The sequence below is a fragment of the Rhinatrema bivittatum genome, chromosome 2 (genome assembly GCF_901001135.1).
Source record: "Rhinatrema bivittatum chromosome 2, aRhiBiv1.1, whole genome shotgun sequence".
Taxonomy (NCBI): domain Eukaryota; kingdom Metazoa; phylum Chordata; class Amphibia; order Gymnophiona; family Rhinatrematidae; genus Rhinatrema; species Rhinatrema bivittatum.
This window is the reverse complement of record NC_042616.1, coordinates 61,322,697-61,344,466: the sequence shown is the minus strand read 5'-3', so window position 1 is coordinate 61,344,466 and position 21,770 is coordinate 61,322,697. Positions and strand designations below refer to the sequence as shown.

Below are 21,770 nucleotides of genomic sequence, written 5' to 3'. Positions count from 1 at the left end.
CTTTAACCTGAATTGGATACACAACGCCTACATTATATTTTATAGATCCACAAGACGGATGGGACGGGGAATGCCTGCTCACGCATACGACCCTATTCTTAATTTTGGAAGCTAGTGGCTCAGGTAATCCACTGACTTTAAGGTTCTGATGATATGGGGAGAACATCATGAAACAATGATTTAAATGGGCAGAAATATACGGAGAACACTCCGGCATCACTACCGTGGGATGACCTGGGAAATGTGGGTACCAGAGCAGCGGTGATTGGGGGACTGCTGGCGCCGCTATGGACATTCTCAGATGCATTGCGCCTTCCTGCGATTACCATGGTAGAGGCCCATTGTAACAGCATACTAGCCACCAGTGAGTTGTGACACATTGGCGGTATTTTAGCCGGACATTGTCTGGAAACCTCGAAACTTGGGCCTCCATTGCGGATGGGACATTGGACTGGATAAACCAGAACCTTTGCGCGCAGCTCTGAGACTGCTTGCATTCGGCGTCACAGCACAGAGGGCTGTTCTGGGAATCAGCGAATGATATGCAGATATTTACTATGGTTATCATCACTATAAAAGACAGTTTGGCAACTTTGGGCTTTCCACAACTGACTAAACTTTTTGTACAACTGTCCCAGATACACAATGTTTGTGTTCTGTTTGTGGGTTCAAAGGACGAATTAGATGGAGAACGCCTGTTTGCATATAAAATCTCATTCTTACAAAACATGATGGTTTTGGAGTTCACAGTTCAGGCAATCCCCGGAACCTAAAGTTTTAATAAGATGGGGACAACGCATACAACAGTACACTTGTTGTACAAAAACACGCAGGGAATACATTGACAACATTCTTGAGGGATGACCTGGAAGGTGATAGCATCAGTGACATGGTGGTTGCATGACTGCTGGTGTCACTACAAACCTTCTCAATCACAAAGCGCCTTTTGTGATAGTCATGGTGGACACTCGATTCCACGAAGAGCCAGCGTCCTAATTCCACGAGAGTAGGGCGAGAGCTCTTCAGCAATGAGGACTGTTTATTGGACTGGGGTGTGTGTGTGGACTAGGGGAGTGCATAGTGGGGGGGGGGGGGAAAGGAAGGGAGGGAACCCGTTGGATGCTCCTATTTGTATGTTTCCACATCAGGATATGGATATATGTATGTGTGCCAGATTCAAAGAGTCACTTATATTAATGGCAGGGCATCTAGTTTTCTTAACAGCTCTGGGTTTGATGAGGTGGGGAGCTAGGCTGGAGTCTTCCCTACTCTTACATTGTAGTACACTCCCAATATTAGTCCTTCGATACCGCAGAAATGAATAAATTAGTCTCTTGGAACGTAAATGTTTTAGGATCACCTATAAAAAGGAAGAAAGTGCTTTCTCACCTCAAACATCTGCATACGGATATAGCTTACCTTCAAGAAACTCATCTTTCTGCCATTGAAAGTCAGAAGCTCCAAAGGGAATGGGTGGGCTCCTGTCATTTTGCTGCAGCCTTCCAGAGAAAAGCAGGAATGGCTATATTGGTCAGTAAAATCATGAACTTTCAAGTCCATAAATGCCTGGCTAACCCGGAAGGCAGATACATAATATTGATTGGGGAATGCCTCGGCACACTAATCACTATATGTAACGTTTATGCCTCCAACACCTACTCACACCATTTTTTTGTACATATTGTTAACACTCTTCTACTCATATGCAAGGCACTCTTTTGTTAACGGGTGACTTTAATTGCACTCCACTATGGATAAACAACCGGTTTTACCAACAAATTATCGCACACTAAATACCAAAAAGAAAACTGGAATAGCATTCTTATGCCAACAACTCCAACTAACGGTATTGCATCCATCGGTCTCAGACGGCTTTGATCCTTGTGCCTCACCTTTTTCTCTGCTCTCCCTGCTAGCCTTGGGAAGATGGCTGCTGCCGGGTCTGCAAGTCGCATCCCCGGAACGGCTATGGCAAAGCCTCAAGCCATGTTTTTCCTAAGGGCTTCCTAGGGTGCGCGCGCGCGCGCGCACGCACGCCACCACGTCTTTATCCACGTCATGGCGGGAATCTCAGGGGCGTCCCCTTCGAGTGACATCATGCCATCCAGGTATTTAGCCTACGCTTGTTTGCTAGCTCATTGAGTTAGCAAGGATTGGACTCGTCCTGTCTAAGCTACTCTGCCGCTTCCTTGCTGCCGCTGGAAGCCCTCTCTGCCCTTCGGGGTATATTCTAACCTGGGTATCCGCTCCTCAGGGGCCCTCTGCTTTCTTTCAGGTGCCTTACTGGAATCAGGTACTCGCTCCTCGAGGGCCTGCTCTCCCTGCCTGTTACCATCTACTTCTGCCTGGTGGAATCATCAACCTTACAGCTACAATCTAGTGAGTAATCTAATTCTCAGTCTGTCTCATCTACAGCTCTGCCGTGCTGGGAAACCTACACCTGGATATCCCTATATCATCTTGGTGAGACGGGTTCCCTCTGCAGAGGGTCCCTGGACAGCTACCTCTGGATCAACGCACTACTGCCACCTCTGGTGGTATACATCAGCAGTACAATAAAAGTCAAAACTCAGTGTTTGTGCATCCTGAGTCTAGCCCAGTACTGTGGCTCCCCACGGGGCTCATCCCCGTGGGCGTGGTCATCTCCCACAGTCACCAAGAATCCACTCAAACACTTCGAAACCATAACAAATGGATATATGGCGAACCTTACATCCGGGAGAGAGGGACTACATCCATATTTCCAGATCCCATTTTTCACTTTCCCGATTGACTACATTCTAGTATCTATGAGTTTCTTCTTTCAAGTCGACAAAACGACCATAGAAACTCAAGTAATCTCCGACCACTCACCGGTTTCAATTACTGTCAATACGAGACTTAATAACACGGGGCCTTGCCTCTGGCGATTCCCAGTACACCTAAAAGCTGATATCAAATTTCTGGCGTTTTTAAAAGATAAGTGGAAAAATTTTCTAATCAATAACCAACAACACATTTCTGAACCCCGGCTTTTTTGGGAGACAAGGAAAGTGGTCCTAAGAGGTGATATAATTGCATATGTCCACCACCAAAACAAAACACTGAACAAAGTTATCCTTCAACTAGAAACTTTATTACAACACGCTAAAAGTGATTTAAATCAAAACCCCTCTGATACCAAAAGAACTTCATATTATAGTCTTCTAGGATGACTAAACACACTTCTTAACTTCCGGGCACAATCTGCACTCAGTAGAGGGGAGCAACAGCTCTTTCGGTTTGGAAACAAACCCGGGAAATTCATTGCGAATTTGGTACGATCTGCTAAACAGAAAATGTTTATCATGTTATTTATTTTTAATTTTTATATACCGAGATTCCTGTATGAGATACAGATCATCCCGGTTTACAGTGAACTTCAACTTAGCTCAAAGGCAATACGTAGAACAAGTGAATATAAGAAGGCGATACATAGAACAAGTGAATACAAGAAGGATGCCCAGAATTGGTACAACTGATTATAAGAGAAAACAGTGGGTATGGTTGGTGCAACTGGTACAACTGGTGCAACTGGTACAACCGGTGCAACAGGGACAACTGGTGTGGTGCAACTGGGACAACTGGTACAACAGGTACAACTGGTACAGCTGGTACAACTAGAACAACTAGTACAACTGGTATCATGTGCATGAAAACGTGCACTGGAGACTCCACTACGAATAAGAAGGATATTAGTGACGTTTTCAGATGTTTTTATGAGACTCTATATCCCAGAAGCGGAAGCTTCCTTTTTTCAGAATCTCCAGCTGCCTAATATTACAAATGCACAATCCGAATTTCTCCACCGCCCCAATTCAGACTGTTGAAGTGTTCCAAACGATAAACTTGGTATAATCGGGGAAATCTCCAGGCCCAGATGGCTTCTCGTATGACTTCTATAAAATTCTCAGCGCTCATGTACCTGAGCCTTTGACTAAAGTTTTTGTGGACAGGCTCACTCAAAAGGCATTCTCTCCCAACTTCAATTTGGCTCATATCACAGTACTTCCTTAGCTGGGCAAAGACCCATTATTACCGGCTTCTTATAGACCAATCTCATTGCTTAATTGTGACTTAAAATTATTAGCTAAAGTGCTAGCAGAATGACTGAACTTAATATTACCTTCCCTGATATCTCCTACTCAAGTCGGCTTTGTTAAGGGCCGGAAAGCTAGCACGAATATCATTAAATTACTTACGTAATTTACCGTATGTCAAACCCAAAAAATTCCGGCCTTAGCCATTGGCTTTGACTCTGAAAAAGCCTTTGACCGGGCGTCTTGGGCCTACATGTTCTCAATCCTGCACCGGTTTGGGTTTCGGAATGAATTCCTACAATATATTCTGATTCTCTATGACAAATCGATCTCCCATATTATGACTAATGGGTTCTTATCAGGGGATGTCCACATTCAACAGGGGGGGGGGGGGGTGAGGCAGGGCTTCCCTTTATCACCCCTACTTTATATTCTTTCTATTGACCCCTTACTCCGTAGGCTTGAAGCTTCTCCAGATATAAAAGGATTTGGGGGTCCCAATCATATCTTCAAGGTGACGGCATTTGCCGATGATGTGTTAGTTTTTCTTACAGACCCTTATTTATCTATTTATTTATTTATTTATTTATTTATTTAAAAGTATTTATATACCACTTTATAAAATCGATTTTGTCAAAGTGGTTTACATTAAATAAAATAAAATTATAAAGAAACAATCATAATCAAACAAAATCAAATTAAATTAAAATATACATAAAATTAATTAATATCTGGAACAAATTCTAGCTTAAAATAAATCAAATATTTACTAAAAATAAATAAAACAAAAATTGTTGCCATAGGACTTGCTATTACTGTGGGAGGGGAGGAAGGAGAAGGGGATGGGGCAAAAGGGTGAAAAAAGATTGATGACATAACTGGCCGGAGGGGAAGAGTGGAGTGATGTGAGTGGAACTGGTAGGGGTTGTAAATGAAACAGTGGAAAAGCTTTATGTTGGGTTTTGAGTAAGTGTTTTAAATGCTAATTGAAACAAATGAGTTTTGAGTGATTTTTTGAAATGAGAGGAGTTTGAAATTGAGCGAAGAGGGTTGGGGAGTGAGTTCCACAGAATAGGTCTGGCTACCGAAAAAGCTCGTTTTCTGGTGACGTCTAGCCTTGCTTGTTTGGGGGATGGGATATCTAGGAGATTTTGAGTAAGTGATCGTAAATGTCGAGCAGGTTTATAAATCCATAATAAGAAGCAGAGCCAAGTGGAGGTTGGGATGTGAATTAAGCCTTATCGGTTGTTGCCAGCAGTGCTACAGCTACAGTATCTTTTTGGATGCTTTGCTGGCCTCTAAATAAATCTGAGGCCGTAGATGTCTCAGGAAATGTGCATCAGAATTGGACAGAGCCTTTCCCTTTGAGATGGGTGTTGGGTGAACTTAAATACCTAGGGATCAAAATCCCATTACATATACAAGGTATCTATAAAGCCAACATACAACCCTTGCTACAACATACCACATCCACCTTAGCTAGATGGTGCTCCTTGCCCCTTACATTAATAGGTCGCATCCAACTCTTTAAAATGATTCTCCTACCCGAATGGTTATATATATATATATATTACAGATGCTACCCATATGGATTGTTAAACGTGACCATAAACTTTTTCTCCGGGCCTTACGACAATATCTTTGGCAAGGTAAACGGGCCAGACTACCAATGGACATACTAATCTGACCCGCAGAAGAGGGGGGGTTGGGACTTCCCAATTTACAAATGTACAATCTAGCGTGCTATTTGCGATATGTAAGGGACTGGTTATTCTCGCTAACTAACTACATCCCCTATCATAGTCTTCTAGAATGGTATGGTGTACACTCACTCAACCCTCTGCTTCAACTTGAAAGTCAATTATTACCATCGCATCTTAAACCCCACTTGTTGTTGGGGACTTTCAGGGGGGCATGGATGCAGCTATGTACCTTGTGCCACCTTCTATACAGACTTTCCCCGATGATCACAATTGCACATAACTCGATATTTGCTCCAGGTTTAGAGACGAACACTTTCCAGAGATGGCAGCAAGGTGGATTAACCTATGTCTACCAGCAATTCAATCCAGTATCCGGAACCCCCCTAACGTTTACAGAGCTTCAACAACAGTTTAAAGTTGAAGGCACAGATTTATTTGCTTTCATACAAATGCAGCACTTTATAAAAAGTAAAACACAACAACTGTCTGACACTTCCCATACATGACAGATCCGAGAAATTCTGCAGGGGGGGGGGCAGTCACGATGTCCCACCATATCAGCATTGATAAGGGCTTTGCCGAAGAGAATAGAATCACAGGTATTACAAGGAATTTATGCGAAATGGCAAGGATGGCCCCTCTTTACCATCTCATTTACTGATTTTAAAAATAATTATGCCACCTTGGCGGATATTTCTGATCAGATGAGGATTACTGCATCCAAGATATGTCAGAAATGCAGACTATCTGATGGTACCTACTCCCACTGTTTTTGGGAGGGTCCAATAATTTCGCAATTCTAGAGAAAAATTAAGTCACAATGCAAACGTTTTCTCCAGGACTCGCTACCCCTACATCCTAACTTATGGCTATTTGGCACTACAACTTTGATGGGTATCACCCTCGACTCTGCTATTAAGACATTTATTGGGAAAGCAGGACTAATTGGGTGGAGATTAATTTTATCAAAATGGCTGGACGAGAAAGGACCCGAATATGAGCATTGGTTCCAATATATGATGCAATTATGCTCCTTTGAGTAGGTGATAGCTCAGAGTGCTTCCTTAAACAGTTTTGCAGCTAATCAAAAAATCTGGTCTGCTTTCTTAACCTATCTATCCCCCACGACGATTTCAACGATCGAGCATCACTAAAGTATGGCTAAATACTATGATGTTACCACTGTGTGAGTAAGGATTGGGGCTGATATATAATAGACACACACCCTAGCTCCCAGCATGACGGCCTACACTCCCCCAATACGTTGGAGAAAATTAATCAGCGGTATAGATAGATACTCTGGAATAGGATACAAGTAAGCACTGCGAGTTACATAATTGGTTCTTCCCATTTCTTGGACGTTGGTGATTACGACATATCCTATATTTGATTTCAGCTGCTACACACCAGAGATGTTATTAATTTCATCTCCATTACCACCTTTATATTATTATAATTACCAGCACCAGCAACATTTTCATCCTTATCATCATTTCTACCTGCTGCCACCCACCCAATCTAGTTCCTGTGCATAATACATCATATATTATACACCACCTTTCTATGTTACTTTTCTGTATCACTGTTTACATTCTACCTCCGGCATCCTACATATTGTCTAAAGCATACAAGGGGGAAAGGGGGAAGAGGGGGAAGGGGAAGGGAGGGAGGGAATTGAAGAATCGGAGACATTAATAAGTGTTATGTGGAAGATAGGTAAAGTGACTTAATAAACCACAAATGTCCCCAACAAAGTTATTATATCAGCTCTATTAGTGTGATCCAGCCTATTTCTACAATTAGCATGTTACACTTTGTATGGTTTAATTCCTATTAGAGTTTAAGACGGACGGCTTCAGCCTTTATGGAAGTACTGACTATAAGTAATACCTGCTGCACTTCTAACGGATTTATGTTGCAAGTCTTTAATTGTTGATACATATCTTCAATTAGATATATATGGACGCTTTCATGTTGAATAACTCACCTGAATTTTGATGAGATGGCAATGTCTAGTGATTGCTATTTTGTTTTGTACAGTTATATAAAATCAATACAAAAAAGGAGATGCAAATAAATAAAATGCAATCCAAATGTCAACACAAGTTGAGAGAAAATCTTCTTAAAGCATTTATTTCCTATAAGTTAACCACGGCAACTCCAATGCTCATCATGTTAATACAGAGGTTGTCAACTGGGTCCCCCGACACGGACCCCGTGTTTCGCCAAAAGGCTGCATCGGGAGGGACTATTGCAATGTGAATTTTTCAACTAAAAGTAAAACACAAGAAATAAACATATCAATTTGAAAAATGGACTGAAACAGAACAGGGCATAGCGTAAGTATTTCGCCGAAACACATACCTTAACTTAAAATCCATTTCTGAGTCAAAAGGAGAGTGGGCAGTAATGACAGATACAGCGATTTAAAGATCTAGATTTTGGTGCGAAAAAACAGGCCAATAGGAACATACCAACGCAGAACAAATGAACCAATCACAAAAAGAGAACTCATGACTGCAGAAACACTTAGATGAAATAATGCCATTCTATCTCATTGTTCAGATCTCTAGGAGCTAAACAATCCAGTCTATGGATCCATTTCTGTTCCCTACGAATCAGTATTTCAGAAAAATTACCCGGGGAGGGGGATGTACCACGTCAATCACAAAGAACTTAAGATCAGCTTCAGTATGTGCACAGGTGGACCAATGGGGGACCAGAGGGGCAACTTCTTTTTAGGGGAGGATAGATTTTGGTTTTGCCCATAGACAAATAAGAGAATTTGCTTGAAGGGAAAAATGGTTATCTATGCATAGCTAAGACAGTTTTACCCCATCGTGCTTTACCCCATCACTTCCATCACCCTCCCCACAGAAACGAGGACACAGAGGATGACTATTCCAGGCCTTCTTCTGATCCATTAGTACCTCTGGTTGCTGTGACTGAGGGCAGGGGTTTTTAGATCCGAATCCCTAATGGGATTATTTGTTACCCTGAGAAAAAAACTGAATAGTCTGATGTCACAGTAGTTGATAGGGTGTTTCTTCAACTAATACATTCAACAGGCACAGGGCCCAGCAGCAAAATAAAAATTCACTCTGAATTATTGCCAAGATCCCTCTGCTCCTTGCTTCCTCTCTTTAGCCCAGCAAGCAATGTCACATGCTCTAAAGTCACCTCCCATGTAGCCAGATCTTAATTGTGAGCTCTGTGAAGAGGTTTGAGCAGGTATATTATTCTATATATTACAACAGTAATTGCTGTACAATGTTTGCTACTGCAACCCTCCATGGCCGAATAACACCAATATTCACAAATGATTAATAGCACATACTTTCTCAAAGTATTTTAGTATGACAACAATAAATTAAACTAGTGCCCTGAAGGTTGTGACAAAAATGACAGAGATCACTTCTTTATGTGATCTAGAAAGCTCACACTTCATCCAGCATCTCTGAATCATTTTCATACTGTTTCATAAAAGATATCACAACCTGCAAGGAATCCAGTTTCCTCTAGGACCAATGAGTGCTAGACCCCCTGCACTACATAATTGGATGCCAAACTTATCCACCAAAGATTTCCTATCCCGTGATTTTCTTAAGTCTCATTTGGGCATACAAAAGACAGGAACACATCTATCTGGTTCTTGATAATGATTGGTTCTGGGTGTAATGAGTGCGGCAAGTAATGAGCAAGGGACATCTCCCAGGCATCGACAAAGAAAACGCCAACATCCTTGAACATCTTCCTCATGATTGCATCGAGCTGCAGCGAAAACCAGTCACTGTTGTACAGGCTGATCTCTGGCCCCAGCTCCTGAACGTTGGCCGTTCGGATGACGACCAGGGTCTTGGGGCTACGCTCCAATAGGCGCAAGATGGCACTACGAATATTCCTCAGTCTCCGGATGTACACCTCCAAGGGGAAGGTGCTAAAGTGAGACCAAATGGTCAGGGCCACCACGGTGTTTCTCCCTCCAGTGATGCTGTCCAGCTCATTGGCGATGTAGCGCAGCTGGCTGCTGGACACCGTGGAGAAGCGGATCGGGGGGCCATGACAGCGGAACCTCACCATGATGTTGTGCTCAGAATCCACTGACATGAAAGGGCCCACATTCTTAGGGCTACCGAGGTTAAACTCATTCAGATCTGAAACACAAGAGACAGAACATAGAACACAAAGTCATTCTTCTGCTCATGCAAGAGTTGGACTTGTCACAATGCGGCTAGCGTACCGGGCAGCAAGCCTGGGGTCTTCAGTTTGACTCCCTCCTCCAATACTTTGAGGAAGTCATATAATCTCCAGATGCACCAAATACATTTGTAAAAACTTTGATGCAGAGATATAAATGGCCATGCAGTGTGTATTATTTTGTACAGAGCAGTATACTCCGATGACATTGCACAAACAACATGTACTATTATTGCAATCAAATATCACATTAACTGCATACAGCTATTTGCTCTTAAGAAAAGAATATCATCTCTTTAGGTACACACATGACCTTCTTATCTTACTTTGGCTAAAATTATATATTTCTTAAGCTATTTTGTTAAAGGAAAATGGTTATCCTTTGGTTGTGAAGCAAAAACAATTGATCAGATCTCATATTTTACCTTGGCTTGGGAAAAAACACAAAATAAACAATAAAAGTGTGGAAAAAGTAATAGGGGGCTTATTATTCTACGATTTGCTTTGATTTAAATTAGAAAATTGAGCATACTTGAAAAATCATTAAATGAATCTACAATAGAGCTGACTGTGCAGCAAGGCAATCATTTAATGAAAGTTTTGCACTTAAATGATATCACAACTAAAAACCTGAGCAGTGGAGGTAGGTGACATCTAAAAGAACAGAAATCTCTGAGACAAGTCCACGAGAAAGAACTTGACTTCCTCATACACGCTGCCAGGTCCCTTCATGAGAAAGGGACAGACTTAAAATAAAAGTGATCAGGGATGCCTTTTTTGGACACAGAAGAACTCAACTGAGGCTCACTGTTCTGCAGAATAAGAAATTCCAGACAAGATGCATTTTGGACCCAGAGTGTGCGCGGCTCTCTCTCTCTCTCTCTGCTTACCTAGAAGTGCCCTAGATGGGGAGAGAGACAAGGGCTTGAAGACACAGCTGGACGCATTAGTTTAGATCTGGCTCAGATCCCCTGGTTACATGGGAGAACCCAGTTTTTCCCCATCTGTCACAGTTCAGAGAGCTGCTGCGGACAGTTGGTCACACTGTGACTGCCCAAGGCAGAAACAGTAAGCAAAATTTGAATGGCGCCATTAAAGTATGACTGTGCTTCAGTTTAAAATCTGTCCCTCCAATTCACTCAAACATCAACCCTACTCCTTGACAGCACACCAAACCCTTACAAAAAAAATCATCTATACAATACAGGAAAGGCGTGATAGGGAAGATGCGATAGAGACATTTAAATACTGTACTTCCAAGGTATCAATGCATTGGAGGTGGGCTGCTTTCAATGAAGCAGGGCTCTGGAACAAGGGGTCATATGATGAGGATAAAAAGAGGGTAGACTCAGGAGCAATCTAAGGAAATATTTCTTTAGAGAGAGGATGGTGACTGCATAGAACAGCCCCCCATGGAAGTGGTAGAGCAAGAGTAGTATCTGAATTCAAGGAAACATGGGACAAGCATAGGGAGTGGGAGGGATTGTAGAGTTGAGCAGTTGGTGTGGCTGGGCAGGCCATTTGTTTTTTCCCTTTTGTCATGTTTATTTTTTATTTTTATTTTTTTTGCAATTTAAAATTTATTGATCATAGCAGCAAAAAAAAAAAAAAAAAACCAACAAAAAAAACCCAAACACACATTACAATAACAGCCCTTAGGCTAATACAATAGTGTATGGTACAATTTCCATTACTGTTGTCATGTTTCTATGTTTCTAAGAGTTCTCTAACCAAGTGATTCTCAGCTCAGTTCTCGAGTACCCACTGGGCAGTTGGATTTTCAGGAAATCTACAATGAATATGCATATAAGAGAGTTGCATAGAATGGAAGCAGCACATGCAACTTTCTCATACATATTCAACTTAGATATCCTAAAAACCTACCTGGCTAGTGGGTACTCGAGAACTGGGTTGAGAACCATTGTTGGAACCAAAGTACAAGCAATAACATAACAACCTGGAACAAAAGTCGTCAGGTACTCAAACCACTGTCGTATGGTGGAATCCCCGAATAGATGGATCACTTTGCCCTGCAAGCAGTCAGTGACATCCGAGGAGTTGTTGAACTGACGGATGCTGTGTGCTCGCAGGCGCCACTGATCTTCGTAGTAATAACCAGAGGGGATAGGAGCTGCACTCCGACGTTTTGTCCGATTATCCATGTCTGAAAGACAGGCGAAGACAAACACTCTGGATTTTTGCGCAGAAACATTTTGGTAGCGCTGGCTGGTTGCGCAATTTTAACAGACACTCACAATTCTTTGCATTTTCCGAAGATGGGACCTGTGTGGTCTCGACAGCTCCTCTGCCACTGATGGAATGAAAGGTATCACCGCCTATGCAGAGTTCAATGATGTGCAGGTCAAACACACTTTCCTGCTCTCAGCATTGTGTCAGTTCAGGATGTAAAAAATGTTGCATCATGAAAATGTAAAGATATTGTGTAAGGGAACTGGCCTCAACAACAAAAAATTACATAGTAAAATTACCGTATTTTCCGGCGTATAAGACGACTGGGCGTATAAGACGACCCCCAACTTTTCCAGTTAAAATATAGAGTTTGGGATATACTCGCCGTATAAGACTACCCCTCTTCCAGCGCAGTCCAACATTTACAGCAGGAGGGAGTGACTCGAGGAGTGAGGGTGCGCTGCCCGATTGGCCGGTGCTGGGCAAAAGGGGCTTGCTTCGGCAAGCCCCTTTTGCCCAGCACCGGCCAATCGGGGAGCGAGGGAGCGGAGAATGAACTTTTTTTTTTTTTTTTAAATCAAAGGAAGAATTTTATTAACATTCTGTTCAGCGTTTATGATCTTGGTCTCTCCTTCTTGCCTTTATACAAGGCTAACAGGGAAACACTGGCTACTTTTACAACCTTGAATCGGACACCAGGAATATCACCAACAGCATGGGGGGGAGGGAGTGACTCGAGCGAAGGCAAGCTGCCCGATTGGCCGGTGCTGGGCAAAAGGGGCTTGCCGAAGCACCGGCCAATCGGGGAGCAGAGAATGAACATTTTACAAGATCCGGGGGGAGTGACTCGAGGAGCGAGGGCGCGGAGAATCAATTTCTACGGCGTCCGGAGGTGAGGGTGAGTGACTCGGGGAGCGAGGACGCAGGGAATCCACCACACACTGTAAATTTGGATTACCAGCGCATAGGACGCACTCCTTATTTTCAGGGGAATAAAGTGCATCCTATACACCAGCAAATATACGCCCTATAAGACGACACCCGGCGTATAAGACGACCCCCGACTTTTGAGAAGATTTTCAGGGGTTAAAAACTCGTCTTATACACTGCAAAATACGGTATATGTAAAGTCAGCACAGGACAAGAAATATTCCAGCACAGGTAAGGATCTTGAATTGTGCAGAGTGTTTAGGGGTGACACTTATTAGCAGAGTCAATGGCTTAAGTAGGAGGCACGGTGGTGTATTACCAACTTGCCTTGAAAATTAAAACAATCTCTCGTCAAATAATTTTGGCCACTATCTCCTGCTTGGAGTTCTAGAAGCTGTAATGGCCCAGGAGAAAACTGGAATCTCCGTAGGTTGCGATACCTTTAAATGGACCGACGAGGAGTTGTAGATGAGCTTCTGAAACCACACAGGACCCCCTCTGCAGATGTCCTCATCAGCATTTATATTACTGTTCCTGTCTCATCTTTTCTTCATCCAATTAAGCAGTGGGCCAAGAGAGAAAGCCCAATTTACAGAAAAGGAACTGCAGGAAATGAATAAGCAGAGCAACCCCCAAATATCAGACCTTTTTATTCAATTGCAACCAAAGGAAATTTGAGAAACCGACCAGCACTAGGATTGTGCAGTGAAAATTATTTTGTTTCATTATTCATTAGGGATGTGAATCGTTTTAGGACGATTAAAATTATCGTCCGATAATTTTAATATCGTCTTAAACCGTTATGGAACACAATACAATAGAGATTCTAACGATTTATCGTTATAAATCGTTAGAATCGTGAGCCGGCACACTAAAACCCCCTAAAACCCACCCCCGACCCTTTAAATTAAATCCCCCACCCTCCCGAACCCCTCCCAAATGACTTAAATAACCTGCGGGTCCAGCGGCGGTCCGGAACGGCAGCGGTCCGGAACGGGCTCCTGCTCCTGAATCTTGTTGTCTTCAGCCGGCGCCATTTTCCAAAATGGCGCCGAAAAATGGCGGCGGCCATAGACGAACACGATTGGACGGCAGGAGGTCCTTCCGGACCCCCGCTGGACTTTTGGCAAGTCTCGTGGGGGTCAGGAGGCCCCCCACAAGCTGGCCAAAAGTTCCTGGAGGTCCAGCGGGGGTCAGGGAGCGATTTCCCGCCGCGAATCGTTTTCGTACGGAAAATGGCGCCAGCAGGAGATCGACTGCAGGAGGTTGTTCAGCGAGGCGCCGGAACCCTCGCTGAACGACCTCCTGCAGTCGATCTCCTGCCGGCGCCATTTTCCGTACGAAAACGATTCGCGGCGGGAAATCGCTCCCTGACCCCCGCTGGACCTCCAGGAACTTTTGGCCAGCTTGTGGGGGGCCTCCTGACCCCCACGAGACTTGCCAAAAGTCCAGCGGGGGTCCGGAAGGACCTCCTGCCGTCCAATCGTGTTCGTCTATGGCCGCCGCCATTTTTTGGCGCCATTTTGGAAAATGGCGCCGGCTGAAGACAACAAGATTCAGGAGCAGGAGCCCGTTCCGGACCGCTGCCGTTCCGGACCGCTGCTGGACCCGCAGGTTATTTAAGTCATTTGGGGGGGGTTCGGGAGGGTGGGGGATTTAATTTAAAGGGTCGGGGGTGGGTTTTAGGGGGTTTTAATGTGCCGGTTTTGCGATTTTTCGATTTTTCACGATTTTTCACGATATTTTACCCCCCCAAACGGCAACAATACGATTCCCTCCCCCTCCCAGCCGAAATCGATCGTTAAGACGATCGAGGACACGATTCACATCCCTATTATTCATCCAGCTGTTTGTTTTGGTTTTTTTTTGTTTCCACTCATATTAGCGCATGCTAAAATAATTTAATGGGCACTGAATGGTTCTACTGGATGCTAAAACAAACAAAAAAAACCCAAAACTTTGTTTTTTCTGTCTTTTCATTTTGTAAAGGCCATGAAACGTATCATTGTTTGCATTGTTTCAAATCAAAAGCACACCCCTAACCAGCAGAGCTTCTCTGCTGGTCTCCCTCATCTAATTACCAAATGCCAGTCGCGTGTATTTGATTATCTTTTTAATGACAAAAAACGTTCAACCTGAGAATGCCTCCTCCTTACCAATCACGCCGGGGCTCTTCACAGTCACAAACTCAGGGCCACTGGGCGATACTGGAACCTTGATGTTTACATCGCTGCAAGACAAAAAGAGTGCACGGTCCTTTACGCAGCCGTACAATTCCAGCATGCTATAGGGAATGTTGCGGTTCCCACACTTAAACATCAGCAGCAAATACTGGATTCTTCTTGGCTTGGGCACGGTTAGCTAATTAATTTGCATGTACAATGAACTGAGATGCTCAAGGACGGCATTTATGTGTCCAAGCAGTATGACTAAGTAATAACCATACAGAAACCAAAAGATGTATTTTTAAAGTAAACGAATGCATTTCCTCCAGAAATTGATGTTTGCTTTGCTGACTCTGCATTTTGGATGATGTGTAGCTTTCTACCTGGAACCTGCCACTCGGTCCCCTAGAAGCTGATCTGAAACACAATGAGCCTTTAATCTTAGCTGTCGAGCCGGATAATAAAATCTAATATAAAATCTTGAAAAGACACGTAGTTATGTCACAGATGTGCAGCAGGTTCAAGCTTGCATGAAGGCAATGCAGATACGGTTAGGTCAATCAAAGTTTATCTTCAATGTAAAAACAGAGGCATTCTATTTGAGCAGGCAAGGACCGGTTGCGGACATGGGGGAAAATTAAAAGTTTAAAGATTATGTTCTCCCCATCGTCACAGAAGCAGGGTGTACTTTTAGATAAAATATGGTCATTGAAGCCTCAAATGGCATCAGTGGCAAAGTCAACTTTTTTTTTTTTTTTAATTTGAAAAGGGTAAGACAGCTGAAACGTCTCAGACTCTGATTTGCGTACAGTGGTCCAGACTTTGGAAATTAAGGAAAGTGTTCTACTTTTAACGCGTTGTACAGGAATTTGCCCACGATGCTACTCCGCATTCTGAAATTAGTTTAGAATGGAGCAGCGCGTGTTGTCACGGGGGCTACCTTGTCATGGCTGTATTACCTCTGCCCTTGAAATGCTGTGCTGGTTACCTATCTCGATTTCTTTTCAAGTCCTTATGTTGCTTCAGAAATCTTATTATAGTGAAGGATACCCAATAGCTGTTTTGAAACAGCTGGACTCTTAATGCCTGGGCATTGCACTCCAGAGGGAAGAACCTATTACGTGTAACCTAATTTAAAGAACTTTCAGTTTTGGAAGGGGAAGAGAATTGTTTTTGGGTTTTTTTAAGTAAGCAACTTATGGCTGAATTATTTTGGCAGGCTTATTTGAAATGAATTTAATCAGTTTTATTTTATTTCTGGTTTGTGTTTTTGGTATTCCATGCCAATCATGTAAAGCAGCGGAATAGTAATGTCATTAATAAGTAAATAGAAATATCATACACTACGCATATGCATTCCATGGATACACTTATGATAGGTCAACAGCAGCATTCAAATTATTTCTCTAGTTGGACTCAGAATGTCATTTTGGCAACTGGTATTTATAGTTTTGCACCAGAAATGAAACTGGGAAAACCAGACAGGCCTCATGAACTGTTATCTGCCCTCATATTCTCTATTTCTGTTGTTTGCAGCTGCTGGAACACTATGGATGGCTCTGCTAGTTTTCCTAGGCTTTCCCCAATAAAATGATGAAACCAGGCTTTTACTGTAGAATGACACACCTGTTTACTGCTTTGTGGCACCGTGGGGGCAGCTCTAGCCGGTAACTGCTTTGGTGGTACGGTGAGGGTGCTCCAGATGGGAAGTGCATTAGCTGCTGTGTGTGATCCAGCCTGGAGCCGGTAAGCCCTAACATCCTAGAGAGCCATTTCCAGCTGATAAATATATTGTCAACAAAGCTTGTGTACCAGCTCCACCTGGCAATTACGGAGGGCATGGTCAGGAATTTGCAGGGATAAACTAGTAAAAAATTTCTAACAGCGATTCTGCCATATAGGAAAATTGGTTCTTACCTGCTAATCTACGCTCCTGTAATACAGCAGATCATTCCAGACCAGTGGGTTATGCATCCCTACCAGCGGATGGAGCCAGAGACAAAAGTTTGGACACTGCTGCATAAGAGAGAGTGCCACCTGCAGTCCCTCAGTATCGGCCTGTACCCAAGCCCCAGAAACTAAACTTCAACTAAGGGGCAACCTGACCCCTCCCAACAAACCAGAAGCCCAGGTCACCCTTAACCAACGAAACATGTTCCGGAAACCACCAGCCCTGCTTTGAACAATAGTATAAAACCAAATGATTCTGCAGACTCTAACAGCTCACCAGCCAACAGCCAGTCTTTCGAAGTCAGAACGGGGTGGGCCTCTGGAATGATCTGCTGTATTACAGGAACGAAAATTAGCAGGCAAGAACCAATTTTCCTTTCCTGTACATACTCAGATCATTCCAGACCAGTGGGCTGTACCCAAGCCACCCTACACTGGGCAGGCCTCTGAAAGACCCGCACGCAGAACACTCTCACCAAGGACGCCTCATCCTGCGCCCTCACATCCAAAGGGTAAAATCTGGTGAAAGCATACAGAGAAGACCAGACAGCCGCCTAACAAATCTCCTGAGGAGAGAGAAGCTGACACTCCGCCCAAGAGGCCGCCTGCGCCCTTGTGGAGTGAGCCCTTAACCCCACAGGAGCCCGTCTCCCTTGAGAAATGTACGCGGCACAGATGGCCTCTCTAATCCATCTGGAAATGGAAGCTTTCGACGCTTTGTCTTCCTTCTTGGCCCCGGAAAATAGGACAAAGAGGTGGTCTGATCACCGAAAGTCATTGGAAACTTCCAAATAGGGCAAAAGGACACGCCGTCATCCAACAAGTGCAGCTCCCTGTCCTGGGGAGACTCCCGTGACCAATCCGGAAACCCTGGAAGCTCCACAGTCTGATTGACATGAAAGGAAGAAACCACCTTGGGCACAAAGGAAGGCACTGTCCTCAAAGACACCCTGTCCCCATAAATTCTCAGTGTCAACAAAAAAGATAGATGCCAGATGTCCTTTTAAAAGTGTTTAATACAGTGGAGGCGTATAAAATTGCCCGACTCAGGCCGAGTTTCGCCACTCAACAAGTGGCTGCCTCAGGGGCTATGATAAAATAACATAGATATTAATACATATATATTTATGCACACAAAACCACATATAAATAAATAAATATTCATACATAACAAATAAAACACAGACATAAAAATTATTGTAACTAAAAAATAGAATAATAAAATAATGAAAACTAATCAAGAGCAAATGAGATTCAAAGAGCATTTTTTTTTATCAAGAACGTATAAAAATCATGAGATTCCTAAAAACAACGTATAAAAGAACAAAGCGGGGGGTAGTGTAAAATAGCTATATATCTTAATTACATACACAAAAATATATATAAAAATCATATAAAAAGTTGAAGTGAGACCCATGAAAAAAAGTTTCATTTAATGTTTGTAACTGAATAAAAAATTAAGAATTACCTTGCTTATACAAAATTCGAACATAAGATGTTTGTGCATCAGTCTATTTTGTAGCATCAATAATCGCTGTGTATCTGTAATAAATAGTTGTAACTGTTCGCATTTAGAAAACATCATTTATTAAATTAGATCCCTAATCTTTAGTTTGGAAAACAATTTCTTTTGTAAATCAATATTGTCGCAAAGAAAAGTATGCAATATCTTGTGACACAAAACAATTTATAGATAAGAAGGGCATAATTTAGAAGCCGTTCTTCTACTGCAACTTATTATGAACCAGTGCTTTGTTAAGAAGGGGGCCTCTTGATGCGCTCAGCTAACAAAAATCGAGCCAATGGATATATAAGAGCTTCCAAATACAATAGATCAGATCTTCTGAAGAAAAAAGAAAAAAGGTCTATGAACCGGATTGTATGTCCTATCATCTACAATCAGATGTCACACAATATTGTGTCCATTTTAAGAAAATATTGGCCAATTTTACACGTCTTATCTGTTTTTAAAGATAAAGAATTATTGGTAGCAAACAAACGTGAACACAATTTGAAAGATTCAATTTCACCATCCGCATTGCCACGGAATCTGATTCAAGATATAAGACCTCCGGGCCATTACCCCTGTGGCAGATGTTCTGTGTGTAATGTGAACATTAATGCAGACCATCTTAAAATATCCGGACAGCAGAGAATTTTTAAATTTAAAACTTTTACGAATTGTAATACCAAAGGGGTAATATATGCAGCAATTTGCCCATGCAATAAGATTTATATCGGCAAGATAATTAGAGAATTCAAGAAAAGGATCATTGAGCATAAAAGTAATATCAATATGTCCGTTACATCAAAACCATTGGTAAAGCATTGTTATGAATAATTATAAATTCAATGATTACAGATTTTGTATTATTCAACAGCCTTTTTTAAGTTGGAGAGGGGGTAATCTGGATAGATTACTGTTACAGTTAGAATAAAAATATATTTATGATTTTAATATCATCATCCCACATGGTTTAAATGCTGATATCGATTATTCTGTTTCTTTATGACTGCCACTAGGAGGTTTTTAGTCACCACAGATGGCTATATACGATGTATGATGTCTATACATGCTTTATAATTTTTATTGCACACATTGGGATTGAATTTTTTTAATTATATATATTTTTAATGAATCATATTTTTGTGGTATTTAAGGAATCCTAGACCCTGTTGTTATTTTGAAAGGTACACTATGTTCTACACGTTTAGATTTCGATTTAGCACTAACATATACAGTGATCCACACAGTCAACACAACACACAGCTTTTTTCAAACCAGTTTAGTCTGTTCCTTACACTTCACATTTAGTCAATTGTTGTTTGTTTTTTTATTTTATACACTTTTGACACGCTCAGAACTATGAGTGACAATGTCTTTGAAGCATACAGTATGGGCCAGAATTTGTAATCTACACCCGATTTTATAACATGTTACAAAATCCAGGGTCGGCGCGCGCACTTGTGCACGCCGAGCCCTAGGGGAGCCCCGATGGTTTTCCCCATTCCCTCCTCCACATTCCCCTATCTAACCCGCCCCCCAGCCCTATCTAAATCTCCTCCCTACCTTTGTTTATTTATGCCTGCCTTTGGGCAGGTGTAGGTTGCGTGCACCGGCCAAGTGCCGGCGCACGAGCCCCCAGCACAACCGCTGTGTTGGAGGCCTCTGTCCTGCCCCCCCGCCCCGCCCATTTTTTCAAGCCCTGGGACATACGCTCATCCCGGGGCTTGCGTGCGTCGCCGAGCCTATGTAAAATAGCTCGGCGAACACAGGAGGGTTTTAAAAGGGTTACGCGCGTATATTACGTGCATAACCCTTTAAAAAACCGCCCCTATGATATTAAGGGACACGTGCTTGTTTGTATAAAAAAAAAAATTTTCACCACTACTGAGTCATAGATTTTTCATTCATAACACCGTGATTTTTCACTAACATTTTAGATTTGAGTGTTTTTTCACGAAAAATAATACATGCTTAAACACGCCCTTTATTTTCAGTAACATTGGTTTTGGCACCATTTTCCCCTTTTAAAAAAAAAAAACCATAAGAAGTGAGCTGACAATATTACATCAATAAAAACAAGAAAGAGCCTGTAGCTCCAAAATCCTTCGTGCTGAACAAATGGCCACTAGGAACACTGTCTTCAGCATCAAATCCTTCAAGGACACCCTCCTCAACGGCTCAAACGGAGCCCTGCAGAGCTCCAATCCAGGCACACCTTACGCACTGGCGGCCGCAATTGTTTTACGCCTTTAAGAAATCGGATGATATCTAGATGGGCTGCCAGCTTCCGGGACTGAGAAGAGTCTATAAGAGCGTCTAAGGCCGCCACATGCACTTGAAGCGAATTAAAAGCCAAGCCCTTAACTAATCCTTGCTGCAGGAAGTCCAAGATCTGCGACACTTCTACCGTCAGGGCGTTCAGTTTCCTCTGCAGACACCACCCTTCAAACAGTTCCAAACCTTGACATACACCATCAACATAATGGGTCTCCTAGCCTGAAGAAGAGTGGAAATGACGGGTTCAGAGTATCCTTTTAGACGTAACCTCTGCCCCTCAAAAGCCAAGCTGTGAGACAGAAGTGATCCTCCTGATCTGAGAATATGGACTTCTGCCGAAGACAACGAGGCAGATGGGCCAATCAAAGAGGACCATCCAACGCCAGCTGCCCCAGGTCCACAAATCAGGGGTGTCTGAGCCACTCTGGCACCACCAGCACTACAATACCACGATGCACCTCCATCCGCCTTAGGATGTGTCTGATCAGAGGGCACAGAGGAAAGACGTAAAGAAGAATTCCTTTGGGCCATGGACACACCAGGGCATCAAGCCCCACTAATCCACTTTCCTTCTATCGACTGAAGAACCTTTCCATCTTTGAATTTGTGCGAGTCGCCATCAGATCCAGCTGGGGAGCCCCCACCTGGCGCAAATGTGGTTCCATGCTTCGGCAGACAATTCCCATTCTCCTGGGTCCAACCGCTGCCTGCTGAGAAAGTCCACCTCCACAATGTCTATGCCCACAATATGAGACATGGCGAGCCCCCCGAGATGAAGCTTGGCCCAAGTAAA

The 21,770-nt window shown here is 42.9% G+C and overlaps 1 protein-coding gene across 3 annotated transcripts in view; it reads right to left on the bottom strand.

The window, feature by feature from the left end:
• Positions 1-7,867: 7,867 nt before the first annotated feature.
• Positions 7,868-21,770, bottom strand: part of LOC115084011 (NXPE family member 3-like) — a 55,168-nt gene continuing 41,265 nt past the window's right edge. For 2 of the 3 annotated variants that reach the window (XM_029588260.1, XM_029588261.1), the window contains 3 exons: positions 15,235-15,308; positions 11,916-12,122; positions 7,868-9,915 (listed from right to left, as the gene is read on the bottom strand). In XM_029588260.1, the coding sequence (XP_029444120.1) occupies positions 9,365-9,915; positions 11,916-12,122; positions 15,235-15,308 (832 nt within the window). In that variant the 3' untranslated portion in view covers positions 7,868-9,364. The remainder of the gene's footprint in view (positions 9,916-11,915; positions 12,123-15,234; positions 15,309-21,770) is intronic. The other variant, XM_029588262.1, reaches the window with a different exon arrangement.